This window comes from Neophocaena asiaeorientalis, unplaced genomic scaffold (genome assembly GCF_003031525.2).
Source record: "Neophocaena asiaeorientalis asiaeorientalis breed wild unplaced genomic scaffold, Neophocaena_asiaeorientalis_V1.1 scaffold84, whole genome shotgun sequence".
NCBI lineage: Eukaryota > Metazoa > Chordata > Mammalia > Artiodactyla > Phocoenidae > Neophocaena > Neophocaena asiaeorientalis.
Genome location: NW_020173656.1, coordinates 2541836 through 2552812, shown reverse-complemented (window position 1 = coordinate 2552812; position 10977 = coordinate 2541836). Strand labels below are relative to the sequence as shown.

General features: G+C 33.9%; 1 protein-coding gene across 5 annotated transcripts in view; it reads left to right on the top strand.

Moving 5' to 3' along the window:
* PUM2 (pumilio RNA binding family member 2) overlaps positions 1-10977 on the top strand; it is a 92219-nt gene that overhangs the window by 26273 nt on the left and 54969 nt on the right. For all 5 annotated transcript variants that reach the window (XM_024747799.1, XM_024747798.1, XM_024747797.1 and 2 more), the window contains 5 exons: positions 2601-2709; positions 6087-6274; positions 6838-7007; positions 9883-10153; positions 10399-10492. In XM_024747799.1, the coding sequence (XP_024603567.1) occupies positions 2601-2709; positions 6087-6274; positions 6838-7007; positions 9883-10153; positions 10399-10492 (832 nt within the window). The remainder of the gene's footprint in view (positions 1-2600; positions 2710-6086; positions 6275-6837; positions 7008-9882; positions 10154-10398; positions 10493-10977) is intronic.

Here is a 10977-nt window from a genome sequence, read left to right as displayed (position 1 = left end):
GTTTTGGAGTTTGGGTGTCAAAGCAGTGATCTATGAACTACTACTGTACTGCATGGAATCTTATCCCAAAAGACTGGAATAGGCCCCTCAAAAAGATTCTACTATTTCTTTTACCTCAGAAGATTAGTATGTTTGTAATAAATGCTTCTACTAAGTTGTTATAACTTCATTTCTGATTTCTTATTTGTTATCCTTATTTTGCTGTTAAAACATTTTTCTTTATGAAGTATGGGATAAAAGCATTATTTGCTTAGAAGCCATTTCCTTCTGCCTGAAATGGCTTATTTATACAGTACTTCAAAGGGATTAACTTGGGTTTTACTATGAATAAATGTTCAATTATTTAAATATATCAAGTGCAGTGTTTTAGTACTGTATTATCAGATTTACATTTTGTTTGAATATTTTCATGAAACTTTTATAGTGAGATTTTTAAAAATTGCAGCAACAGAGGTTGTATTTTACCGAGATCTTTATTAGAGCAGATTATTGTTTTAAATGTCTATACTTTAGGGAATTACCTGGTGGTCCAGTGGTTAAGGCTCTGCCCTTCCACTGCAGGGGCACAAGTTAGATCCCTGGTCATGGAACTAGGATCCCTCAAGCCATGCAGCGTGGCCAAAATAAGTAAATAAAATCTTTGAAAATAATAAAAATAAGTAAATAAAATGTCTATAATACAAATCATTTGCAGCTCAGGAAGATCCTAACATGCAAAAAGTTTTCTTTCTTAAAATAGCAGTAAAATTAACAGTATTTAGTTGAGCAAAAGATCCTCGGGATATATGCCCAAATTGAATTTTCCCTCCTCCCTCTAAAGCTGCTTATCCTCTTTTTTTTTTCTGTTTTGGTCAGTAGTATCATTTACCTCATTACCCACATTTTAAACTTTTATTCTTTTTATCAACCTCCCCTTCTTTTAAAAAAATATTTATTTGTTTGTTTGTTTATTTGGCTGTGTCGGGTCTTAGTTGCAGCATGCAGGATCTTCGTTGCCGTGTGCGGGACTTTTTAGTTGCAGCATGCACACTCTTAGTTGCGGCATGTGGGATCTAGTTCCCTGAACAGGGATCGAACCTAGGCCCCTTGCATTGGGATCTTGGAGCTGTAGCTGCTGGACCACCAGGGGAGTCCCAGACCTCCCCTTATTTTTATTCATATTCTGTTGACTCTCCTGAATGTTTCTGAAATCCATTTTATTTTCTCAGTTCTTTCTGCCAGTTGTTTCAGTTCTTGTCGTCTTGGCTTTGTTGTAATTCTCCTTAACGATTTCTTTGCCTCTAGCCTAGAATATCCATTATTCTTAGAACTTACAATTTGAATTGTTTTCTGAAACACAGTGTCACTCTTCTGCCATCCTCTCTTGAGTCCCTGTTGCTTCAATGTAATATACTATTGATATTTCTTTAGCGTGTCTTTGAGGTTCCTCATAGTCTGCCTAGATAGCTTTAACAACATCAGCTTCCACATCTGTTCCTCCATCTCACACCCTATTCTACAAACTGCATTTTCTCAAGTTGTGCCTCTGTTCATAATTTCTTGTGTCCTCCCCACCTTACATTCACACTTTAAACCCCCAACACACATACAATCTTATCTCTCAGACCCAATTCAGTTTTCACCTAAGTTCATTTTATTATGGTTAGTTTATATTTGTGAGCTCTCTGAAGATAAGGTCACCAGGCCCTTAAGGAGGCAAACACAGGTAATTTAGTGTGATAAGTGTAGTAATAGAAGTATATACAGGTTTGATTATGAGGACCTAATTATGGGCTGAGAGGGATGGGTGTCTTACAAATGCTTATTTAAATGTCAAATGCATGTTTTAGAAACCAGTCTGTTCTTTTCAAACAAACATATCCTCAGTTTGCCTTCTCTGAGTGTCAGGAAAGGTAGAGAGGGGAGACTTGGATGAACCTTAAAGTCTCATTAGAAATTGACCAAATGTACATTTTGAATTATCATTGAATGCTTATATCAACACAATTTTTATATGCTTGTGTATGTTAACAGTATTGGATAGGGCACAGGGCTTTGACATTGTTACCTCAAAAAGTATTTAAGGGTCTTTTCTATGTGTCTCTTCTGCCATCCCATAGCTTCCTGATTTGGGATCAATAGATTGTTAGTATTGAGGACCTAGGAAGAATTGTGAAGTTCACCTCCATTGCATTGTGAAGTAAGAATGAAAATTTTCTATCATTGAAGCTGTAGGATAGGAGGTGATCCAAGGGCAATACTTGGAAGTAAAGGAAAAATTTTCATCATTTGTTTAGATACTTTTATTGTATTACTGTATTAAGAAATTTAGTAAGTCTTTTGAAGAAAATTATAAAAAATATCACATGACAGTAAAGCGATTTGAAAAATGTAGAAAAGTCTGAAGTCGACTTTTCAGGTCTAGAATGATTAGAGCCAGTATCTAAGCACAAGTGGGGAGTGATTGTTAACTGGACAAATTAAGAAATAGGTCATCTGAATTTTCATTAGCATTGAAAACTAACTTGTGCCTATTGGTGGTAAGTTTACTTTCCTCTATGTTTTAGCTCTTTGTAATTAGAATAAAATTTAAATACAATATTTTTTTCCATTCCAAATAGCTTTTGCCTACCAAAAAATTTTGGGAACCTGATGATTCAACAAAAGATGGACAAAAAGGCATATTTCTTGGAGATGATGAATGGAGAGAGACTGCATGGGGAACTTCTCGTAAGTTATTGGTGTATGTGTGAGAGTTCTGAATTTGTTGCATACTTGAATTTTCTTTTAATCCTGCCCCCCAGACAGTATTTGGAGAAACTTTGCAATATCTGTGAGGATTTCATATATCCTTATAATGCACATTTTCTTATGTAAAGTAATTCATATCTAACAGTCCACTTATTGATTAGGAATGTTTGTCACAATAAGATTTTATTAAGTTTTATTTGAGGTTAAACTGATTATAAAATTCTGAATTTCAGTTAAAATAGAGGACACATTAACCTTAGGGATTTTTAAGCTTGAATTGTATTAATGGACAGTGACTGATTTATTTAATTGCAGCTCAGTCAAGCTTTATTAAACATCAGCCACACACACAAAGGAAGTAAACCCCCTTACTAAGGTAGAATTCCCAGAAAGGGAGCAGACTTTGAATGTTTTTGATATCCGTAAGTAGTGAAGAGAGACATAGGTCCAAGAAACTCTTAAGGGAAAAGGAACTGGGGTGTAAGGAGTATAACTCACAAGGGGTGACAGTATTTATTGGTAAATTAAAGAGCATAGTTATATTCTTAAAATAGTACTGATTATATTTTTAAATGTTTCTGACTAGTAAAATTTGAGATATACACATGGAACTTTGAACATGTATTTTACAAATAAGTTTTCTCTTTGTAACTAAGTTTAATGCAGCTTACTAAAGCTATAGAAAATGATCAAAGTAATATAAAAACAAATTTCTGGATGATAATTATCAACTTAACCTTATATTTTGGGTGTAAATTACCAGGTACTTTTTCATTCTCCAAATTATTAAAAAGATTTTTAAGTCCTATATAGTCTTAAATTTTGTTTTTAAGGGTAAAATAATTTTTTTTAAGTTAGGAAAAGCTGGAAAATTTTAGTGATTAATACTGTTTTGTAGTCAAAACTGAAAAAGATTGAAAACTTTGCTAACTACTAAATTAGACTAAAATACTAGGAATTTTCTTTGGTTTCAAACAATATGTAATATAATATGCCAGGTTTGGAGAATACAAAGATAAATGAGATGTATGATCCCCATCCTCAAGGAATTTTTTTTCTGGATTTGTATTAACCTATATAGATTGTACTCATAAGGACTAGGATACATTTTTCCCACAAAAGGCACTTTTCTTTGCTAAAATAATGTGCTTGAAAACTTGGTTGATAGGCATGTTTGCTTTATTTTGAAAGTTGAATGGTTAATTGCTCTATTTACCAGAACCAAAATTTTTTAAAGCATTCCAAAGCAAAACATCTTGAGCACAACATGGTAATGAGAGATATTTTCAAGATGGATGATAGGGAAATATCTTTGGTATGTTATATTTGGAGGACAACTAGTACCAGCAATAAAACATTTAAGCAACTGTTTATATATGCCTGATGTATCTTTTTAGCGTCAAGTTTATACTTTTAGTTAATTCCTTGTACCACTCCCTCTTCCAACTTAACTTTTTTACTTGTACGGATAAAATTTTGAAGATAAGTATTAGTCTTTACCAGGAGAAATGAGAAAAATAGAAATGAATGGATTATTTTGTTTACTGAACAGACATTTATTGAATGCCAAGCATGTACAAATACGAATAACACATTCCTTGTCCTAAAAGAATTTTCATTCTACGATTCTTTCCATGACTACAGGAGATTTTATCATACACATATTTCCTTCTCAGCTGAACTGAGTTACTTGTAATTATTAATTTCGTTGTGTTCTGCACTTTTAGGCCTTAGAGAAACCAGGATGTTCATACCGAGATGCTCTTTCCACCCCCCATTTTCACCTGTTTTTTGTTCTCTACTCTTAATATCACTTCCTTTGGGATTCACTCTAGGACTGGGAAGAATTGATAGATGCCCTTTCTTTCTGTTCCCTATGGTATCCTGGATTATTTTTATTGAAGTGCTTTTACTCTCTTATGATTGCCTCTTGTTACAACTATAATCTCTTTTGAAGTCAGGGACTGTTTGTTCTTGGATTCCCCATACATAGCACAGTGCCCAGCATAGGAGAGACATTTATTTTATTTTATTTTATTTTTAAACATCTTTATTGGGGTATAATTGCTTTACAATGGTGTGTTAGTTTCTGCTTTATAACAAAGTGAATCAGCTATACATATACATATGTTCCCATATGTCTTCCCTCTTGCGAGGAGAGACATTTAAATCAACATTTAAACTGTGCATGACTGAATGAAAAATATAATGACTGATCTCTCATGGATAAAGGTACTGACATGGAAGTGTTTTAATATGGTTTAACAAAAGTACTAGTCATTTTAAAATTACTGCAGTTAATAAAATGATGAGTGAGTATACCTCTGTGATAGTTCAGCCCTTTAAGGATGATGCCTCATATTTAGTATGGTACGTGTTCACATATGAGCCAGATATAAATAGTGGCTTATTGGTTCCTTTTTAAAAATTTTTTCTGCAAGTCTATGTGACTCTTCCTCAAATGTTTTATTATGTTTGTATCTTCTTTGCTTTCAGATCTTAAGTATTGCTTTTTCTTTTTGTCACAAAAATATGTAGAAAATGTATTCGTACCATATGGATGATTTTTTAAAAAAAAAAATAAATGGAAAACTTTTAGACTAGAAGGTATTTTTTAAAAAAATCTTAAGTGATACTTAATTTTTTACACCAAGAATAGAAAATTCTGGGCTTCCCTGGTGGCGCAGTGCTTGGGAGTCCGCCTGCCAATGCAGGGGACATGGGTTCATGCCCCGGTCCGGGAGGATCCTCTGCGGCTGGGCCCGGGAGCCATGGCCGTTGGGCCTGCGCATCTGGAGCCTGTGCTCCGCAACGGGAGAGGCCACAGCAGTGAGAAGCCCGCGTACCGAAAAAAAAAAAAAATAGAAAATTTTGTGATATTACTGGTTTTTCTAAACTTAGTCATTTGTGCTTATAGCAGTACAGCCGTGTGTTCTGAATCTGTCCAGTACGTAACTGTGAGCTTGAGGAGTGCCTCTGCCAGTTTAGAAGTTACTTTTATTTCAGGTTTTATCTCTAAAGTTTTTTGTTTTGAATTGTTTAGAACTTTTTAATAAGATGCTTACAGGCAGCGGAGATGTCAAATTAGTTTCTGTCTCCATTGACCTTTGGGTTTGACTGTTCTTCACATAGGCTTTTACCTGCTTTTTAGCAAATGGCTTTCTTAATCTGTATTCTCAAGAAATGTGCCCAGGCCAGTGAGTCTCAACAGACTGAAGATCTTTTTATAAAGATTACAGTAATATTCAAAATAAAACAATATGCTGATTTTTCTTACTTTAGTATATAAATTCATGTAAATACATTTTGTTAGCTTAAAAGTACAAATTTGTAATTGTGTTCTTTCTTCCAAACAGACCATTCAATGTCCCAGCCTATTATGGTACAGAGAAGATCTGGACAGGGTTTTCATGGAAACAGTGAAGTAAATGCAATATTGTCTCCGCGATCAGAAAGTGGAGGCCTTGGTGTGAGCATGGTAGAATATGTATTAAGTTCTTCTCCTGCTGATAAATTGGATTCTCGATTTAGGAAGGGAACTTTTGTAAGTATTTTGAGTAAAGAAAGGTTTTTAAATTGCTTGATGGTTATTTGGTTGTCTTTAAGACAGTTTCTTTTTCTGGCCTTTCCTAGAACTAAAGGAAACTTCATAGCTATTGGTGCTCTTGTTTTCTTGTCTTGGCCACTTGAAATACATGAAGTGGTAGAACCACTGGGAATATTTCTAATCTTAACCATGTTACCAAAAAAACCCATATTAATTAAAAAACAAAATTTGTAAGATTAAAATTGCATATTCATGGTAGTACTTGATATGAAAATAAAAAAACAAAATCATCTATGCATTAAGTAGAATTTTTATCTCATTTGTGGTGTTACTGCTTTTCCAGCACCGCTATAGTTAAGGTTGCCTTAGCCCTTCTGTTATAAATCACTGGTTTGTACTCAGTTTTTTTGGCCTTTTGTAAATTAGTTGACTATGAAATTAAAATAAGATTCAATGTTTTTATTGTTTACATGCACTATAGTATAGTTTTAGGTCACCTCATGGTGCCTTTTTTTGTGTTCTATTAAATATTCAGAATCAAACAGATTCTTTTTCCTCAGGGCACTAGAGATGCTGAAACAGATGGACCTGAGAAAGGAGATCAAAAAGGCAAGGCTTCTCCATTTGAGGAGGACCAAAACAGAGATCTTAAACAAGGAGATGATGATGATTCTAAAATAAATGGCAGAGGTTTGCCAAATGGAATGGATGCCGATTGCAAAGATTTTAAGTAAGATTTTAACTTTCTCGAGAAGAAAAGCATATCTCTTTAGGGATTATTGCTACTAGGTGATGTGACTGATGTAGACATTTTTCCAATTTTGGTTTTTTTTATTTCCCTTTGTACTTTGTATTAATCTGGAGGAAGATTTAAAATTTTTTGTAAGGAATATTAGTTAATGATTATGTGCCATTTTTTAAGAAAACAATTCTTTAAAAGTCTCTAAAACAAATGCATTCCATTGAAGGAATAATGTTAGAAGCTGCCGTTACCTTTCTGCTAATATGGTAGTCTAAATTTTAACTGTTTTCTCCCTGCTAAAATTTAGTGAATTTTAGGTTTAATCTGTGATTTTTCTTGGCAAACTCTTCTTGGGTTTGCTCTTGAGCACCTTTCTGTAGTTTCCTCTTCCTTCTATCCCTGTATTGTATCTCCTATCCCCCCTTTTCCTCTGAGTTTGTGCTAATACTTAATCTTGCTGAAATTAGGAAGGGGGGGAACATATTAGAGACTTCCAAAATTAGTTTTAAGTTCAGAATTTAAGTTCAGTTGCAGATTTTTTATTGTCTCTTTATGACAAATAATTGTTTCTTCTAAGCTTTGGACTTGGATTAGACAGTGCACATTTATCTAAATATTAGGGTGTTGTTTCTTCATACAGGGAGTTGTTTCTTCATACTGATTTCCTTTACTTTATACTTCAGTAGTCAGATGCTTTGGGGCCTATACCTGAAAATAAGCTGTTTCTTTGCGATCTTGTGAACCATGGAATATCAGTTAGTTGTAGGTACATGTTTACATTTATTGCCTTTAATTATCAAAAGCAGACTAACAGTGCTTCTTAAAAACAGTGCCATTTCTATCTGTTCTAAATGCAAAAAAGCATCCAAAACCAGTAAACCTCTTTTGACAAGAAATTAATGCTATTCAGTTTGTTTTAGGACCTAATTCTGATTTTGCGCTTCTGCTATTACTTAATCTTTATGTTTTAGTCAAGGATACACATTTAAAACTGAGTTGACTATAAACCTGCAGAGTATACATTTATAATTGAAGTGTTAATACACCATTAACTATAGCAAGAAAATAGCACCACTCATAGCATAATGACTTTTTTCTATTGTATCCTCTACTTTTTGCTGTTAGAGTTGTTTTGTATGAGAGGCTATACTTCTTCATATTAATATGAACTTTACATTCAATAGCATTCTAATTTTATTCTGTTTAAGTTTGGGGTATGTATTTAAAATTGCTTATAAAATGTTTCAGATACAATATTGTCTTCAACAATATAAAACCATTTCAAACTAATAGCTGTGGTCATATGGTCATTATGGCAACACATTATTATGTACATTAACTGATACATCATCAACATATATATATTATTGGAGTAGAACTGAAAGGAATGAACTATAGCAGGCTTTCTTTCTTTTTTTTAATTGGCTGATTTTAAAGAGGACCCTTTCAGTTTTATTTTTTTCTTCCCCTATATTCTGAATGAAAAACAAGCCTTGGGATTATTCATATGAAAAATTAGGTGCAGATAAAGGGGAAAGGAGTTTGAAATTTCTTCTGATGTTGCAAGGACAATGGTTAATTTTGAAATAAAATGTAAGTCTGCCTAAATATCTGGAAAACAATTCTTGTAATTAAGCAGTTGCTTTGTGAAACGTTCTGTACATGTTAGCAAATTTATCTCAATGTGAAGCACCTGAAGGTTGGGGTCAGTTACACAGGTGTAACAACTGACGTTGAAAGCCAGGTAAAATAGTTATTGCCATTTATTTAATGTACTTATATTTGAATATACTATGAACCGATGGTTCCAGAACAGACTTGTTTCTTGTGAGGGAAAGGATCTTATATAAAATACTTCTGTAGAAGGAAAGAGACTGTAAATGAGAATTATGTCAAGAAATAAAGTGAAAATAAAGTTTAAACTGTGAAGGATGTTGATAAAAAGAGAAGAGTCAGTGCTTAAAATTTAGTCCAATGTTAATAAATTTATTCAGAAAATTAAGAAGGCTAGTCAGTGGGGAAAGTTGCTTTTTGTGTGTGTAGGATTATATTTTTCATTGATGTGCATACTTAATTTTTGATTAATATGTTATACATTTCTATTCTCATGATTTAAGCTGAAACAATTTGGTATGATAAAGATGGTTTTTGGAGCGCTCATAGAAGGTTTTCACAAATAGTCTTTTTGTTCTTGTTATTTGGAACCACAAGGTCACCTCTTCAGTCTCAGCAAGGAAACTGAGGCCTGGAAGATGAAATGATTTGCTCAAAATAAAACTTAAAGATAGAATCAGGAGTCAGCTTTCTGTCTTGGTTCACTGCCCTTTTCTGTCGTATTGTATATTTTACACCCTTAAGTCATGGAGGCCATATGATTCTTTATGGCCAGTTTTTTTTCCTGAAATATTAAGCACGATGTTAGGGAAATTATGTGCTGGTGGACAGGATGGGAGTATGGTAGGTGGGTTTTGGTTTTGAGCCTTCCCATATTTGTCACTTGATAGTCTGCTGTTCATACCTACGATTCACTTTGTCTGATTTGAGACAAAAGTTTTGGGTAGTCTAAGCTTAAATTTTGGTATTAGCAAATTTCCTTATCTGTAAAATTGAGTTATATCTTTATGCTATTCAAATCGGGGACAATGGTCACTAATGATATTTAAATAATGAAACCATGTCAGCTCTTAAGAGGAAGCTAGATTAAACAGAAAAAAATGTGATAAAGTGGAATGGTTAGCGACCTAGGGTGCCTAATTTGCCCTCTGTGTTTTACAACCATTTGTTTTTTCATGATTTTCCTACTTTCCCATTTCACCTTTTGACATACTTGTTACTTTTACTCATTTCTGTTTTGTTTACATAGTCGTACTCCTGGAAGTCGTCAAGCCTCTCCAACTGAAGTAGTTGAGCGCCTGGGCCCCAATACTAATCCCCCAGAAGGATTGGGGCCTCTTCCTAATCCTACAGCTAATAAACCACTTGTTGAAGAATTTTCAAATCCTGAAACTCAGAATCTAGATGCCATGGAACAAGTTGGTCTGGATTCCTTACAATTTGACTATCCTGGTAATCAGGTACCAATGGACTCTTCAGGAGCTACTGTAGGCCTTTTCGACTACAACTCCCAGCAGCAGGTAAAGCATGCCACTCCTTTAAAGAAGTTCCTCTCGACTATGTACTAGTATAGCCTGAAGTGCTATGAGACATTGACATAAATAATAGGGGTATTCTTGAACGTTTAGTGTTTTATTGAATAAAATGTCCTTGTAGTTGAAAAAGTGATTCAAATATGTATTTATAATATTCTGTTCTTAGCTTTCTAAACAAAAATGAAATGCTCTGAGACTAATCTTTGTATTAAATATTTTTTTCTTAATAGCTCTTTCAGAGGACTAATGCACTGACAGTTCAGCAGTTAACTGCAGCTCAACAGCAGCAATATGCATTAGCCACAGCTCAGCAGCCACATATAGGTGAGTCTTTATAAGTTACCATTTTGATCACACTGTTAGAAAATCTTGTGTTAAAGTGTTTAGAATGTTCCTTTCGTATTTATTGAATGATGTTATTTCATTACTTTTGAAACATCTCATTGAGATAAAACAGTAGTAGATTACATGGCAAGAGTAAAGATTAGGGAAGAACAGTTTGGCTTTTATTTGTGTCCTTGGTGAAATAAAAATCTATAACTTGATAAAAAACTGTCAGCACATAAGTTTGTTTTTAAAGATTTTTTTTTTTTAATGTGGAGCATTTTTAAAGTATTTCTTGAATTAGTTACAATATTGCTTCTGTTTTATGTTTTGGGGGTTTTTTTGGCCATGAAGCATGTGGGATCTTAGCTCCCCAACCAGGGATTGAACCCACACCCCCGGCACTGGAAGGCAGAGTCCTAACCACTGGACCGCCTGGGAAGTCCGAGCACATAAGTTTTTTTCTCAGTGTGAAGTCGAAAGCA